Below are 17,311 nucleotides of genomic sequence, written 5' to 3' on the forward strand. Positions count from 1 at the left end.
TTACACTTTTACCCTTCTCTAACACAAAGAATAGAACATTTTTATCCAGAACCAATCTGGACATGGATTTGAGTAATAGCTTTTGAAGATCCAAAAACTTGGTTGTAATCAGATCATATGTTAATTGGGTCTTTTGTTCCTTATCTTGTACACCTTCTTCCGTAAGCGTCAATTCACCAAAATGTTTACCTAGATTAGGAATGCAACAGATTGAAAAATCTGATAGGGCTTTTTCATAAGTTTCCCTCAATTGTTTTGTATAATTAGCCGAGTTCATATCAGTACTAATGATTTGTTGCAATTTTTCGTATTCTTTTTTGGAGCTTTCACTAATTGAATCAAATGTTTGCTTCATTCTAAATACTGATCCATTTCTAATGGCAGAAGCTATAGCATAGAGAGCTCCATAATTTCCCACATTAGCACAGCACATTGCCAAGTTAATTAAATATTCCAAAACAGCTACTCTTCTTTCCAGTTGTTCTTCCTGTACAATCAAACTGGCAAACCATAGTGAGTATGTGTTGAAAAAATCAATATTGTCAATAATATTTGGACATTGATACTTTTTCCTACTCTTTGTCCAATTGGCTCCAAATAATTCTTGAGGCTCAATCCTCAAAAACAATCTTCCAAACAAGTAGGAGAGATGCGAAACAAATGATTTGGTTTCTATCTGAGTGATACATTCAATCAGTTTGCTTGAACGACTCATTTTCTGTTGGATTGTTCTTTCCACTGCTGTCAACATTTGTGAATATGAGAAGGTTGAGTTTGTTCGGGAAACAAACTTTTCAAGATCGAAATTATCGCCTAGGGTTTGGGAAATACGTTTCAATTTCCCTTCGTTACTTCTAATGAATGTTCTTAATGTACATGTAAGTTTAGTGTAGGCTTGAACTCCCTCTAGATCAAATTTCGTATAGTAGAGGTAGTACTTCTGAAGCCAATGTTTAAGTGCTCGATAGGCATTGGCTTTTGTTTCTGTTACTTTATCATCTGATGAGGACAGCCAAGAAGAAAGGCAGGTGAAAAACTGACCTGATGATATTCCCATATTTTGATACATTAAGCAAATCTTATCAATTGGTTTTAAATTGTCAGATGTTGCAGCATTAATATATCTCAATACAGTTTCAGTATGAATAGGCTTGGATAATTCCAATTCTAATGAATCAAGATTTGACAAATCCAGTGTATCTTCATTGATTAATCCAAGTTTTTCATTGATGATTGCAGAATTTGTTTTGATTGCAGCTGATAATAGTACATTCTCCAAATCAAAGTTACTTCTCAAGACTTTCAACTCTAGATTTGTTGATGGATTTTTAACCTTCTCGAAATGAGAAGTAAACATTGTTCTATGGTAAGGAAATTCAGTGATTGATAATTGTTCCAATTCCTTTTCGGTTTTACCAATATATTGTGTTACTAATTCTTGATCCACATTCGATTCAAGTTCCTTAGATACAGAAAATTGGTTTTTAACTGGCGTAAATCCCTCCAATTCGAGTTGTTCTCTGTGTTTTTCCATACGAAGAATTTCAGCACTCTTACTTAAACCCTTCTCACGTAAATACTTTTCAAAAAGTAAGAGTAATATACTTCTCCGTTCCTCATCAACTTCCGATAATTTCTTCTTACTTCCTCCCTTCTGACTTAATAGTTGCTGTTCAGCTTTAATTTTCAGAGAGACCAACGATTCAAACTCTTCCAAAGCTTGTCCAGAAACCCTCACTTCCTCATCAATTTCTGTTAGATGTTCATGTGAATTTCTTCCTTGTTGCTGATGAGCATTTCCACTCCTCGACACTGTTGCCGAGGAGCAATTATTATCACTCTTTTTATCGGGATGATTTCCCGTCAATGGTGATTGTGCTTGGACCATTTTTTTAAGGGAGAATACTAAGGAACATGTGGAGTGAGTGGTAAATCCAAATACTCTAGCTTTCTTAAAGGGAGAGATTCTGAAAGTGTATTGTGGGAGGATAATGAAGAGAGAGTGGATGAGAATTTATTGAACAAATACCAACCATCCTAAGAAGATATAGTACAGAATGACAGGGTACATGCTGAGAAGTTTTCTATTCTTCTTAACGCTGTGTGTCAAGACCAATGTTGAGGTTATGCAACACCACACCACACAACACAAGACAATAAAGAATCGAATAGTGAATGATTGGAGGAAAATGAATGCAATACTACATAACACTAATGGGAATACACAATATCCCAAAACACACACACTTTGGAAAAAGCTAATTGTTCCTCCTAATAATTGTCCATTCAATGTAAGAATACCACTTCCAAGCCAAATAATTACAAAAACACCTCCAAAGGCAGCTCCTTTTTGTGATTCTTTGGCACTAAATCCTAAAGTAAAAGCAAGAAGAATACACAAAAGTAAAGGACCCCACAAATCCCAATTTTTCAATTCTCTATGAATTCTTTGCTCATCGTTAACAGGAACTAAAACAAGAGCGATCTTTCTTCCGATATTGGTCAAATCTCTCATGATCGTTTTTATAACAGGTTCATCAATTGTATCCGATGTATCTTCATAATCATCAAAAAATCGATTACCATTTGTTGTTGTTGTATTTGTTGGTTGTTGTGTTTGATCCTCAGAGCCTAAAAGTGGGTTATGTTGAATATCCAATTCGTTTTGATGTCCTCCTGATGATGAGAATGGATCATCCTCCTGCATAAAAGCTTGAGACATTTTTTAATAAAAATTAATTTTTAAATAATAATAATAGAAGTCTAATTAGAACCTTTGTTTTTTGCCTTGTCAGCACGTCCAACCACAAATATTATTATTTTCAAAGATCTTTTCAGAATAATAATAAATAAGAATTTAATATTCTTTTAATTAGGGCCTATTAACTTTCCGTTCAAATAACATATACTTTTCGATTCAAAAAAAATGTACAGTGGTTCGCTTCCTCCTCACAAGATTGTCTATTTCGAGTCGAAGAGAAAAGTAACTGCCTATCCGTGGGGAATTACTAGTGGAGGTTCTTCTGGTAGTAGAGATCCATTGCAGTCTTTACGAGCAAGAATGGATTTGTTGAAGAGTCCGATCTTGGATTTGGAACTCTTCTCATGGAATGGTGCTGAGGTAGGTGCAGATTGTTGGATTCATCAATTAACTTGATATTTAAAAAGGCTATGGAATATGAAAAAGCGGAACAAGCTAGGAAAAAGAAATATGCATCGTGTTTGCAATTAGTCAAACATATTTCTGGTTTACCAACAATTTCGGATGAGGATTTAAAAAACCCTGATTGGAGTTGTGAAAATGTAGAGCTGGTATTGTTGGAAAATGGGTTATTGGTAAAGGAAAATGCAGTGAGTACGGTAGTGCAATCTGCATTTGTTGATGATAAATTTGTGGATCAGTTTATTGACTTTATGATTGATGAGTGGAAGGATCCAACACCTTCGGAATTAATTTATACATTGGTTTTATTTAAATCCAACAAAATTTTGAATAATTTATTGAAGAGAAGACACATAATGAGGATTTGTTATTTTGTCTTGACTTGCGAAACAACCCTAGATAATATTCAATTAGCTCTCCAACAATTTTTGGAGATGTATTACAGCATTTCTATCAATGTACTTTGTTCAATTCTTCATGATGAGCTCAGAAGGTTCAAAGATTTTAAACGTAATAATTATGATTTTGCAATAGAAATGAAATGTTTGGAATTAATTCTAGTGTTGCGAGTGAAATATCCAAGTGAGAGTATTGATTCCACACTTCAATCAATCCTCGTTTATTTATTAAGATTGGGCAATCAACAAGTTTCTAAAAAACTTTGCACTAGAGCTGTTGTGGCTCTGAAAGAAATGAAAGCCAAATCAAAAGAATCGTTCGGCGCTGTAAAAAAAGCTTTTGAAACAAAGTCAATTTCAACTAAAGTGGCTGGTACCCTTGCTGAATATTGCCAAATAACGAATACAGAGAAATATTTGGAATCAAAGATTGATGAAAAGAAGGAGCTAGGAGAAAAGGCTATTGGAACTGGTACTGATGTTGAGGATTTTATTCAAGACATTGATGTAGATCCATCTATTTATTCTATTGATGAAATGAAAAAGCATTTGGATGCTACCATTCTCAAAAATGCAACTCCCTATATCCACTCCCAATTCATCAAGAAGCACTATGGTACTATACACCACCAAGAAGTTGAGGAGGAAAAGGAATTTCAATATTTGGCCAAAGCTATTATTCGAGTATGTTCATGTCTAATTTTTTACTTTTTAATAACACAGTTAATTTGAAACTAACAGTTCAGAAATTATGGCACTAGAAAGATGGCACTTCTTTCCAATAAGATGATGTACGACAATATTGATACAAGTGATTTGAAGGATTTCTCAACCCAGACTTTCAAAAGAAACCAATCATCTGACTATTTTAATTATCTAGTTCAAGATCTTGCACCAATAATGGAATATCTAAATAGAGAGAAAATGTCACTCGGATATGATGCCATGTACATTCTTGGTGTTTGTTGTGAATATAGAGGAATGGTTGTGGAAAAGTTTTCACACAATTCATGGTGCATCAAACCAATTTATACTTATCTTATTGATAGTGGTATCTTTCAAAGAATTGAGGAGATTATTTTGAAACATCTGAAAGGTCCACCAAGAGAACATGAAGATGATCGTATTGTCAGATTACAATACATTTGTGAAGCAATACGACTGGCTTCTGAACTATTTAATTCAATGAAGAATAATAGAGAAATTAGCAGAGTTTCTCACATTTTGGAAACTTCTAAATTCTTTGAATACTTAATTTATTGCTTGTATGAATTTAGGGAAGAGGAAATTATGCTCAAGACCATTGAACCTTGTTTTGCATATGCTGCAGAATGTAGACAGGAAGTAGGTATATGTCTCATCTATAAAAAGTACCTGCTGGCCCAAATCACCCAAATGTTTAACTATGCCATCCTCCTGCCTGAAACAACAAGTGATGAAAAGGTTGATTTAACCACAACCATGACTGTAATTATTAGAACACTGTATGACATTGCCAAACCAACTGCATCTAAGGTCAATGGATCCCTTTTAAAGGGTCAGAGAAGATTACTAGCACCAATGCTTGGTTGTGGAATTTTTTCCAAATTGGCTTCATTTCTCAAAGAAAAACAAGGAATGCTAACAGGATTTGCTGTCTCAGCCATGAACGATGACAGAGATCCACGATACCACTGGATTGCAGAACTCGTTACTATCATGTCTTATTATTCGAGATATCCACCAATGAGAAAATGCTTTTATGAAAACAATTATGAAATTTTCACAATTTTACTATCCAAAGTAATATTCTCACTTAATGAGGTTTTCAAGAGCAAATCTAAAAATCAGAATAGAAAGCTTCACTTCCCTAATGTTTCTGGCTCTTCCTTCCTTAATGGGTTGTCTCTTGTGAATCGTTTGTTGTGGGACCGTGAGACTAGGAAATTCATGAGCGCAAATGAAAAGAACAGATCATCTGTTAATGGATCTACTAAGCTGGAAGACTTATGTTTTTATTGGATTAATTATTTTGTACAGAGAGTGAAAAATTCAGAAACACTAACTCAAAGTGATTTACTTGTTTGGGGAAGATCCTATTTCCTCTTGTCTAGTTTAATGATAGAAGAAGATTTCCGTTCATACCTTGCAACCAATACTCAGATTGTGGAATTACTCATGGATACAATAAGTATCAAAGCTAGGCGATTAACTACTGATGTAAAGAACTCTTCCTGTAAATGCATAATGATATTATTGAAGGAACCAAAGGCAGCTGAAAAAATGGAGGTTGACAAGATTTTGAAATTTGTCAACTCTGAATTCAAAAACGAAACAACAACACGACTCATCGCTCCGGAGAATGAAATTGAAACAAATGTACTCCTAGGTCTGTTGTATGATATGTTTGAAAGTCGAATTGGAGAGGATGCAAAACAACTCATCAAGGCCAAATATCCTCTATTAGCTCCTCAAATCAAGGAAATTGGCAAGTGCAACACTTGTGGAAAAGGCTCTAGTTCAGAATCATCCTTAAAGCGTTGCTCTGCCTGTAATTCTGTAAGATATTGCAGTGTTGGTATGTTATTTTTATTGTATTTAATCTTCGATTCATTAACAATACTTTTCAATACATTTGTGGAAATAGAATGTCAGAAAAAGGATTGGAAAAATCATAAGGAAAAATGTAAAAAGATACAGGAAGAATCGAAACAAACAATAGCAACAGCGCTACAAAAAGTCTACTCTGCAGACAAGTTGAAAACTAAGGGAAATAACGCCTACAAAGAGAATGACTTTAAGAGAGCTATCAATTACTATGGTCGTGCTCTCTTGCAAGAAGATGCAAAAGATATGAAACACATTCTCAATTTGAACATTGCACAGAGCTACTTTATGATTCATGACTATGAACAGAGTATGAAATATGCTGATTTGGCTTTGGAAATTGATCCATCCTACATCAAAGCCATTCACAGAAAGGCAATCTGTTTGAAAATGCTCAACCGAAACAGTGAGGCACTATCGGTGGCAAACAAAGGACTTTCACTATCACCATCAGAAAAACAATTACAGGATTTGGTTGCTTCACTCAAATAAAACCAACCACCACTATTCTGTCCGACCAGACCATACTTTACAAGATAACACAGGTCAACCTGAAAAAAATGTCAACACCAAAATTCTTGTTGATAATCACAGCTTTTCTTTTATTCCAATCAACTGTCCAATTATCACACAGTAGAATATCACTGAACGATGGGATCAAGAAACCAGCATCACTCTCCAATAATTTTCTCTGCTCCGATAATGAAACACTCGATATGCAATCCGATGCTTTCCAATGGAGAAAGTCAGAGAATCGTTTGCTGAGTTCCTACTATAGAGAGTGGTGGTTTTTTGCCACCTATGATCCCAAGGCAGATGTTGGCTTCTGTATGGGATACAATGTACAAGATCCGCTCAGAACATTCAACAAGGAAAGATCATCAATGGCTGGAATGATATGGCCATCTGTCCAGAAACAGCAGAAGGTCATTGATGTGGAGGATTACTTTACTCTCGATGATTTTAAAGCCAATGAACATAACGCCAGTATGCAAATTACTCCAAACAATTACATTCAAGTATTGGATAGTGAAAATTATGTAATTGTTGGCTCTTCACATAATGTCAAGTGGTGGCTTCAATTCACACAAACTTGCTATGCCTGTCGAGAGGTTATTCAAGTTCCTGAAGTGATTCAGTTGGATTGGATATCATATATGCCTGCTGCAAAAGTTAAGGGAATCATTCAGATTGATGGTAGAAATATTTCCATTGATACAATTGGTTATCACGATCATAATTATGGTAGTTGGCCAGCCTCACTCTTTGATTGGATTTGGTCACAATTTAATCATGCAGAGAGTGATTTGGCTATTGTGACTGGCTCTTACAAATTGCCTCTCACTTCAGAATCTGTTGGATATGCATTCATTCGATTCAGAGGGAAGAGAATTAAAATTGGAACCTTGTGTGCAAATTCATTTGAGCTCATTCCTCTCGAGTGGAAGAATTTCAATGGAAAGATGTATTGTGTTCGTGCACAAGTGAAAACTCACAACAAGGATTGGAAACTTGAAATGGAATATCGTGCTCAAGTAAGTGATAGAAATCCAGGAGATAGAGGATTGGGACTTTTCGTTTATGAGCAAATTTCACACTTTTCAGTTCAACTCTATGAGAAAGTTTCGAATGAATGGAAAGTGGCAGCCAACGTGACTGGATATGGATTTAGTGAATGGACCGATTTGAAATATTTTAATAAGCCATAAGGCCTTTTTCCTCAGTAACAGATAATCTATTATCTACCCCAACAACTGGTAAATTTACTAATACAAGGCAGATTTTTATTGAACTAGGCATCTATGGAATATTTCAATTGTTTAATAGGAGACATGAATTTTCAATCGTTGTATCACATACACAGAGACGCTGGATTTGTGGATAACATTCAACATGAACGACTCTTCGAATATTCTTCCCAATTTTCCTAGATGCGCTCATCAAAAGCTGTTGGGTTTCGAATAGATATTGTTTTTCTCATTCTCCATAACAGCAACAACACATGTTTGTCTTTCAGTTGTTACCCAAACAACAATGAATCAACAGCAGGAAAATTCAAGTAACAACAATTCGTTTACCGCCAATAATCCAACGTTATTCAATTTTACAATCGAAAAAATTGCCTCAACACAAACCACCACCACTCAATAATAACCGTTTATTGATTTAACAGAAAAGAAGTTGTACTAGTTTGTGGTTACCTTTTTTGAGCTTTATCCCCAACAAACAATTTGAATTTAATACCTTCCGAGAGAATTTCCAATTGTTTGTTTTTTTGATATCTTTTCTCAATAGTCCTCATCACACACAACAATAATAACAACGCCCACAGTGTTAATAGTAGAATTCGTGGTAGTAGATCATATTATTGAGAATTTGATTTCAATTATAAAGAAAGAAATAATAACTTTCGGAGAGAAAATATAGAACATGATAGAGCAACAAATGATTGAGTCGTTTAGTCAATACTTTCAGAATATAATGATCATACTGTTGGGATGTTATATTGGATGGATTGTCTTTTCAAATGTGATTCGTAAATATATCTACTCAATGGTTGATAGTAAAGTGTACGAGATGGGAAAATCATTCACAGAACATTTAATTAATCAAACGAGGGGTTTTGAGTGCAAAGTCTACTCGTGTAAAACTAAGGACGGTTGTAAATTACAACTCTTTAGAATTATTTATAAGGGAAATGATGCTGATCATTCGAATAATGTTTCATTGAGTCCTCAATCAACCATTAGATATTGTCCATCGGCACAACAAGTTGAGGAATTGTTAAGAGAGAGTGAACAACTTTCAAAGAAACCAGTTGTGGTGTTGCAACATGGATTGTTAGAGGCCATGACTGTCTTTGTGCTACATGAAGATTCCATCGCATTCCAATTGGCCAAGAAGGGTTTTGATGTTTGGTTGGTCAATAATAGAACCTCACTGTTTGGTCAACAACATCTGGTTTCCAGAATTCATGATGAAGTCGAATTTTGGAAATTCTCTATTGATGAAATTGCCAAATATGATATGCCAGCAATAATAGATTTTGTTAGAAACGCAACTTGCCAATCAAAGATTTGTTGGGTTGGAATGTCCCAAGGAGCTGGTCAACTCTTTGCTGCCCTCTCACAAACTGAGTATGCCCACTATAAGAATTATCTTTCTGCTATTGTTGGACTGTCGCCAGCATGTTTCTTGAAGAAGAATCCAGAATCTACCTTTCTTAGACTCTTAATTAAGACTCCCTCATTCATTTTCGGAAGGAGAGAATTCATGCTTATTATTCTTATTGGACAACTGTTATTACCTGCCTCATTCCTTGCCAAGGGAGGTGAATATGCTCTCAAACTATTGAATATTCAACAAAAACCACTCCCAAACCATCCCCTGAAAGGTGAATGGTTTAAGAACATTCCACTGGGATGTACCTCTGTAAATAATGTGGTTCACTGGTTAAGGATGTTAAACATTGGAGGATGTTTGAGAAAATTCAATGGAATTGAAAAGTATCCAATTGATGAAATGTTAGATAGATGGAGAGAGGTCTACCACTCCAATTTGAGTCATCAGCAACAAGATAAGAAGCAACAAGAATATGTGCCACCTCTCTTTGTCTTTTTGGGAGGAAAGGATAATGTAATTGACTATGAAGAGAGTATCAAACATTTTGGCTGTTGTGACTCTGTGTTGGTGACTGATGAAACAGGTGAACATCCACCCAAGAATATTTCAACATGTCCAGGAAGTTGTCCAGTGTCCAACAATGTTCGTTGCAAGATTCTATTCGATCCAGAGTATGGTCACACTGATTTCCTTTGGGCTGAACCAGATGCCAAACACCAAAGACATTATGATAAGGTTATTCAATTCTTGGAGGAACATGTTCAATAGGAATGAATTATTGTACAATTTCACCTTTTTAACAATGATACCTGGTACTTGTGTGACATTGGTTAATAGACACATTCCGAAGGCTGCTTTTAAGATACCTTCAATCCTCATCATCATTCCAATGTTGTTTGTTGAAGAAAATGTTGTAGGTGTTATCCACTCACTTTGAAAAAACTCCATTAATTCACCATATGGACTGCAATAAATTTGGTTGGTGGATAGCTGTTAAATTAGATTCAATCAAAATTTTTAAAATAAAATTAAAAAATTTAAAAAATTGTTTGTTGAAAAAAAAATGAAAAAGACACTCTCCCTCTACTCTAAATCAGGATTGAAGACTGCTTCAACTACCTCCACTGCTACTTCCAGTGTGATGGTGATGAAGAGAAACTTTTCTAAAAATACTTTCAAGAGACTGGAATTTATTGATACTGAGGATAAAGTAGTGTTGGAACACATTTCCAAGGAACAACTTGCTCACCTTGCCAAACTCAGAAATATTGGTATTTCTGCTCACATTGACAGTGGTAAAACAACATTGACCGAACGTATTCTTTTCTATACCGGTCGTATCAAGGAAATTCACGAAGTTAAAGGTACTGATGGTGTTGGTGCCACTATGGATTCTATGGATTTGGAAAGAGAAAAGGGTATCACTATTCAATCTGCTGCTACTCACTGTGAATGGGACAAGCATCACATTAATATTATTGATACTCCAGGTCACGTTGACTTTACAATTGAAGTTGAAAGAGCTTTGAGAGTTTTGGATGGTGCTATTTTGATTTTATGTTCAGTTTCTGGTGTTCAATCACAATCTTTAACTGTCGATCGTCAAATGAAGAGATATGGTGTTCCACGTTTGTGTTTCATCAACAAATTGGATCGTTTGGGAGCTAATCCAGATCGTGTCATTGCACAAGTCAGAGACAAGTTAAAGTTGAACGCTGCTGCTGTTCAAATTCCAATGGGTTTGGAAGATAACTTGCAAGGTGTTGTTGACGTTATTGAAATGAAGGCCCTCTATTTTGAAGGTGACAATGGTGAAAAGATTACAAAGAAGGAAATTCCAGAAAGATATTTGGAAGAAGCTCAAACAAAGAGAGCTGAATTATTTGAAAGATTGGCTGAAGTTGATGATGAATTTGCTGAAGTTTATTTGGAAGATGGTGAAATTACTGAATCACTCATTCACACCACAATTCGTAGAGTTACTATTGCTAACAAATTCGCTCCTGTTTTCATGGGTAGTGCCAAGAAGAATACTGGTATCCAAGCTTTGTTGAATGGTGTCCTTCGTTATTTACCAAATCCTGCTCAAGTTAAAAACACAGCTATTGATTGTTCTGAAGAAAAGGCAGGTTTACCAGAAGCTGAAAGAAAGGTTGAAATTCATGCCGACAATACTAAACCATTCATTGGTTTGGCTTTCAAATTGGAAGAAGGTAAATACGGTCAATTGACATATATGAGAGTTTATCAAGGTACATTGAAGAAGGGTACTTCAATTACTAATGCCAGAACTGGTGACAAGTTGAAGGTACCAAGATTGGTCAGAATGCACGCTAACGAAATGGAAGATATTACAGAAATTGGACCAGGTGAAATTTGTGCCGTTTTTGGTGTTGATTGTGCTTCTGGTGATACATTTATTTCATCTGCAAAGAATAAGTTCACTTTGGAAACTATGTTTATTCCTGAACCAGTCGTTTCCAAGTCTGTTCAACTTAAGGATCGTGCTAAGGAAAACATTTTTGCCAAGTGTTTGAACAAATTCCAACGTGAAGATCCAACATTTAAGGTTACATTCGATCCAGAAGGTAATCAAACCATTATCAGTGGTATGGGTGAATTGCACTTGGATATCTATGTTGAAAGAATGAAACGTGAATTTGATTGTGAAGTTATTGTTGGTAAGCCATATGTTGCTTATCGTGAAACTATTCAAGGACGTGGTGAATACAATTACACTCACAAGAAACAATCTGGTGGTGCTGGTCAATATGCTAAGGTTATTGGTCACATTGAATCAATGACTGAAGAAGAAATGGCTGAACATCCAGACAAATTCATGTTTGAAAATCGTATTATTGGTAACGCTATTACACCATCATATATTACTGGTTGTGAAAGAGGTTTCCGTGAATCTGTTGTTAAGGGACCATTGATTGGTTGTCCTGTTTGGGGTGTTAAGGCAATTTTGAGCGATGGTGCTACTCACCCTGTCGATTCGAGTGAAATGGCCTTTAGATTTGCTTGTGAACAAGGTTTCAGACAAGCTTTTGAAAAATCAAGACCTGCAATTCTTGAACCAATTATGAAGGTTGAAATTGTTGTTCCAGAAGAATTCCAAGGTGAAGTTTTGGGCAGTATCAATCAAAGACGTGGTCAAGTTACAAATTCTGAAAGAAGTGCCATCGATGCCAGTTGGACAATTTGGGCTGAAGTTCCTTTGGCTGAAATGTTCGGTTATACAACAACTTTGAGAAGTTTAACACAAGGTAAAGGTGAATGTTCAATGGAATATTTCACTCACCGTGTTGTTACTCCAGATATTCAACAAAAGATTATTGACGAAAAGAGTAAGGAAAGTGGAAACGGAGGTGAAGCTAAGGCTGAATCTGGTAAGAAGAAGAAATAAACTAATTGATAAAATACTTAATGTAAATAGAATTGGTTAGTTTTCTTTAATTTAATATTTGTATTAACATTTCCTTCAGGAAAAAGTTAACGAATACTTTGAAAAGGGCCGATTTATTCCAAGAATTTTATTTGCCATTTTTAGAAATTGGAAAACCTTAAGTTGACCGTAATTTGAAAACTTTTGAAACATTGGAAATTCCATGTTTTATTATTGTAATATGCTCCTTAAATTCCTTGTTAAGGTCTTACTGTAATCCTCAAACATTCAAACAGTACGATTCACAATTCCCAACAAACATTCTCTTCATTGTCCAATGTTGAACGGCCTTGCGGTTTGCACACACTTTTCTTGAAGAAAAAAATTAACAACAAACTCAACATGAGGAGCAACCTTAATTGGCTTAATTGCTTACTGTTAACAGCCTTTGTGTTAGCGCTCTTTTCCTTTCACACGAAGGGTACTGTGCTAGAGTATTGCGATACAATGACAAATATTCCACCTCTTTGCTCGAATCAACAAAATCTAGGACATGCTGTTGATATAGAGTTGCCAGGTGGATATAGTGAAGTAGGAATGAATGTTACAACACAATTGGTTGGCTTTATCAATGACCAAAATGAAGATTTGTATCACTTGGTGAATGCTCCTACTTTGGTTGATAAATACATTTCAAAACTTAAGAGGGTAAGCAAGAATGGTGCAGAGATTTGGACATTAGACATTCAAAGTGATTGCAGCACAAGTGCATCAGTAGTTAGTCAAACTCTTTCCTTTGCTTCGGATGGTACTATTGTGTTATCTGGTTGGATTATTACAAAGGAAAGAGCATGTTTTAGGGGTACAAAACTATCCTCAAAAACCTCTCAAAACAATAGAAAAGTTCCATTCATTGCCTTCGTATCATCAACTGGCTATGTGATTTCTGTAATTTCCTTAGAAAATGACTTCCCTGATGCATCAATTTCACATGTTGATTTAGACCATTCCGACTCGAACAAACTCTATCTTATCATCAGAATGGATTCAAGATTATTGATTGCATGTTACAATGACGGTAGATTAATGTGGAACAATGTAATATCCTCTTGTGCAGATCCAAGTAAATGTCAGGCTGCAGGTTTGAGTTATTCACCATTTGGGAAAATTTTGGTCACACTTTATGAAAGTGATGGAACTAATTTCCAATTCGCTGCTCAAGGTTTCAATTTTGTTTCACACAAATCTGGAATCTACATAGCGACATTTAGCTCAGATGATGGTTTGTTCTCTTCTATTGATATGGTGTTCCACAGTACCTCAGTTAACATGGGAGCACCAAAGACAGTTTTGGATCGTTTAGGAAAATTACACCTACTGATTGCATGTGAGGCTAATTGCTACATAAGCGGTTCCATTGCAAATCCAGGTGTCTTCTTGTTGAGATATTACAATGGAGCTGTTGAAAAATTAAACAGATTCATTTCCCTTATATTATCCAAAATTAAGCTTCAAAGCCTTGCATTAGACAGAGATCTATCTATCTATGCAATTATTAATGGATTGACATCATTTTCAATAATTGATGACACCGATGGCAGAGTATCAAATTTTCTTGATATTGGAGTTCTTTGTAAATTCAGATACTCAGATGGAAAGATTTTATGGTTACGAAAAATAGCTGACGATCCAACTCTGGATTACTACCACGTAAGTCCTTCCAGCATAATGGTTAATAAGAAGGCCACTGTTGATGAAATTATTCCAACCATGTTCACATATCTCAGAGATGGCACAAGAAGAACAGCCTGGATTGAATCATACACTGCTCGTTACGATACAACTGAATCATCATCTGCTAGAATAGGAGGATCTGGAGGATCAACAACACACACAACAAGTGACAAAGTTACTGCAATTCTTTTTGGAACCACTTCAGATTATGTTAGGGATATTGGATTTGAATTCAAATCTGTACCTGCTTTCCAAGGCGGGTTAGGAATTAGATATGCCATTGACAGTGATGAATATTTCACCTCGATTGACTATTGTGTTGGTGGTAATTCATATACCACAGTAGAATATATCAAATTCAACACAAACAAGAAGTCTTTTTCAAATGGTAAATGTCGTAGTTCCCTTCAAACTGAAAGCGTTCCAAAAGGTAAAGAACTTGTTGGTTTCACAGTCAACATAGGTATATATCTGGATTCAATCAAGTTTTACTATCGTAGCCCATATATTTGCATGACTGGCACAGAAGGGGACAAGTGTGACACCAATGTATGCTATGGTATTTCTTCCAAGTCCGCACTGAAATGTAGTGGTAAGGGTAATTGCGTTGGGCCTAATACTTGCTCATGTTATTTTGGATATTTTGGGTCTAATTGTGAACAGAAAACTACATGTTTTGGTATTGACTTTGATTCAAAAACAGTTTGTTCTGGAAATGGAAATTGTTATGGGCCGAATACTTGTCGGTGTAATGGTAGATATACTGGAAACCAATGTCAATACGCAACATGTAATGGAATAATTCAATCGGATAGCAAGGTGTGTTCAGGTCATGGATCATGTATTAAGGAAGATACATGTTCCTGCCAAGAGGGATATTCTGGTCCGTCATGTAGCACATATTCGTGTTCAGGAATTTTAAATTCTGATTCGAAAGCTTGTTCAACACATGGAGTTTGTTCAAGTTTAAATAATTGCACATGCTTAGTTGGTTATTTTGGTAGTACTTGTAACGAATTCGAGTGTGGGGGTATCAATGCCAAGTCTAATCTTACCTGCACAGGAAGAGGAATTTGTTCTTCTTCAAATAATTGTAAATGTTTAGCCCCTAATTCTTATGGAGACAATTGTGAATCATGTAAGGAAGGGTATTATGGAAGCAAATGTGAAAAATGGAATTGTAATGGTATTGAGAACACGTCGCCTGATGTATGTGGTGGTAGAGGACAATGTGTCGCTCCAAATCAATGTAAATGTACTTCAACTGCCACTGGTTCATTTTGTGAACAATGTGTTACAGGTTATTTTGGACTTAAGTGCGGTAATTGGACATGTAATGGTATTGAAAACACAGCCACAAATGTTTGTAACCACAGAGGAAGTTGTATTGCATATGATAATTGTCAATGTTCTTCAAGATCTTATGGTTCCAGTTGTGAATCATGTGTTGGATTGTTTACTGGTGCTCTCTGTTCTGAATGTTCTGGACACCTCGAAGGAGATGAAGAATGTTTAAATTATGCTGTCACCGATCCAGAATACTATGCTTTTACTGATGATAATAGGTTAGAATTTCTTCAATTTATAGTAATGTCAACAGGTATTGTGAATTCTACCGATTATGCTTGTAGCAAGTTGTTTACTAATCTAGAGAATGAAATTGGTATAGGTTTGGAATGTACTGTTAGGAATGGCACAGTTTCTCCTTCTAATACTGTCAATAGAGCTTATTTAATTACTGTTAAAACTTTTCAAGGTACAATGAGTCCAAGTAAACCAATACATTTCAACATCTTTTGGGCAAATCCACAAAAAAAACCATCCTATACCACCCTTAACATTAGTGTAAAAGAGTTTTATACAAAGAATTCGATTGGTTTAGATTTGTATGCTGAGCAATATAGGGTGTAAACAGATGTTATGACACACAATTACGTTTACATTACTCGCAACCAGAACACCGATACACTTTCACATCCATTAAATGGAACATTACAAATTCAAATAATCTCCAAACTGTTCCTAAAATTGTGCAAGCTGTAGAAACTGCCAAAAACAGTCTTGACTTGACTATTCCATTCGTACCAGAAATGCTCACTAATGAAACTCTAATTGTAACAGTGACTTTTGTATCTGCTTTTGGTCAACAAGCCGTAAAATCATTCCCACTTAAATTAAGTAAACCTTATCCTAAACCAAGTTCTACCATTCCTACTAGAACAGTTACCTTCCTTAGTTCAGAAGATGAGACTATTCCTCTTCGAGAATTCTATGAAAATCCTGAATGTTTAGATCAAGGAATCGTTCCATCCTTTTCCCTGTATCGCGGTTACTATGATGATTATTTTACTATGGATCGTACTAGTTCACATTCGGTTATTCTTACCTCAGATTTAATTATTGTTAAATCTTTAACGTTTACAAATGAGGAAATACTGCCCATATGGTTTGGCAATTCAGCAAGAATCCGGTTAGATGTTCGTTACCTTCCACCTATTCCAAAAATAGTCGAATCGATTGTTTATTATAACTTTATACAGCCAAGCATTACCATTGCTTGTAGGAGTCCTTATGGAGATTCATATTTTTACAGCAGCATCAGATATTCGTTGTTAGAGGATTCTTCCAAAATAGCGAATGGATACGCTTCCTCTGCAACTGTTCCAGTTAGAGTACTGAGTGCTGCTAATCCAGACTCTGCAGTATCGAGTGCTCTTTTCGAATTGACTTGTAGTGGGCCAAATAGGCTTGGAGATACTTCCATTTCAAAATATGTGACATTTATTAAAGAACAACCTGCAAGTAGTACACCTCACCAGGATATTGTAAAATTCTTGCAGTTTCATTGAAGACTCCAAATGGAAGAAGTACAATACCTTATTCAGAAAATGATCAAACCTATAATCTTGAAGTGGTATC

General features: G+C 35.6%; 8 protein-coding genes across 8 annotated transcripts; 6 read left to right on the plus strand and 2 right to left on the minus strand.

Annotated features, from left to right (window-relative positions):
- Positions 1-41: 41 nt before the first annotated feature.
- Positions 42-1,888, minus strand: NAEGRDRAFT_67000 (rasGEF domain-containing protein; the record flags this gene model as incomplete). The annotated part of the gene is made up of 2 exons (XM_002677740.1): positions 42-97; positions 190-1,888. The coding sequence occupies 2 exons, from the start codon at positions 1,886-1,888 to the stop codon at positions 42-44; spliced, it is 1,755 nt and encodes a 584-aa protein (XP_002677786.1).
- Positions 1,889-2,014: 126 nt separating this feature from the next.
- On the minus strand, positions 2,015-2,515 carry NAEGRDRAFT_60586 (uncharacterized protein; the record flags this gene model as incomplete). The annotated part of the gene is made up of 1 exon (XM_002677741.1): positions 2,015-2,515. One exon carries the CDS (start codon positions 2,513-2,515, stop codon positions 2,015-2,017), a length of 501 nt encoding a protein of 166 aa, XP_002677787.1.
- Positions 2,516-2,926: 411 nt separating this feature from the next.
- Positions 2,927-6,639, plus strand: NAEGRDRAFT_67002 (uncharacterized protein; the record flags this gene model as incomplete). Its single annotated transcript, XM_002677634.1, has 4 exons — positions 2,927-3,121; positions 3,169-4,245; positions 4,303-6,118; positions 6,188-6,639. 4 exons carry the CDS (start codon positions 2,927-2,929, stop codon positions 6,637-6,639), a joined length of 3,540 nt encoding a protein of 1,179 aa, XP_002677680.1.
- Positions 6,640-6,863: 224 nt separating this feature from the next.
- On the plus strand, positions 6,864-7,856 carry NAEGRDRAFT_67003 (uncharacterized protein; the record flags this gene model as incomplete). The annotated part of the gene is made up of 1 exon (XM_002677635.1): positions 6,864-7,856. One exon carries the CDS (start codon positions 6,864-6,866, stop codon positions 7,854-7,856), a length of 993 nt encoding a protein of 330 aa, XP_002677681.1.
- Positions 7,857-8,628: 772 nt separating this feature from the next.
- NAEGRDRAFT_67004 (lipase/esterase) lies at positions 8,629-10,038 on the plus strand (the record flags this gene model as incomplete). Its single annotated transcript, XM_002677636.1, has 1 exon — positions 8,629-10,038. The coding sequence occupies one exon, from the start codon at positions 8,629-8,631 to the stop codon at positions 10,036-10,038; it is 1,410 nt and encodes a 469-aa protein (XP_002677682.1).
- Positions 10,039-10,072: 34 nt separating this feature from the next.
- Positions 10,073-12,679, plus strand: NAEGRDRAFT_60587 (mitochondrial elongation factor EfG; the record flags this gene model as incomplete). Its single annotated transcript, XM_002677637.1, has 2 exons — positions 10,073-10,090; positions 10,505-12,679. The coding sequence occupies 2 exons, from the start codon at positions 10,073-10,075 to the stop codon at positions 12,677-12,679; spliced, it is 2,193 nt and encodes a 730-aa protein (XP_002677683.1).
- A 486-nt stretch (positions 12,680-13,165) lies between these two features.
- On the plus strand, positions 13,166-16,303 carry NAEGRDRAFT_67006 (uncharacterized protein; the record flags this gene model as incomplete). The annotated part of the gene is made up of 1 exon (XM_002677638.1): positions 13,166-16,303. The coding sequence occupies one exon, from the start codon at positions 13,166-13,168 to the stop codon at positions 16,301-16,303; it is 3,138 nt and encodes a 1,045-aa protein (XP_002677684.1).
- A 179-nt stretch (positions 16,304-16,482) lies between these two features.
- On the plus strand, positions 16,483-17,241 carry NAEGRDRAFT_67007 (uncharacterized protein; the record flags this gene model as incomplete). The annotated part of the gene is made up of 1 exon (XM_002677639.1): positions 16,483-17,241. The coding sequence occupies one exon, from the start codon at positions 16,483-16,485 to the stop codon at positions 17,239-17,241; it is 759 nt and encodes a 252-aa protein (XP_002677685.1).
- Between the last annotated feature and the right edge of the window lie 70 nt (positions 17,242-17,311).

The sequence above is a fragment of the Naegleria gruberi genome (assembly GCF_000004985.1).
Source record: "Naegleria gruberi genomic scaffold NAEGRscaffold_21, whole genome shotgun sequence".
Taxonomy (NCBI): domain Eukaryota; phylum Heterolobosea; class Eutetramitea; order Acrasida; family Naegleriidae; genus Naegleria; species Naegleria gruberi.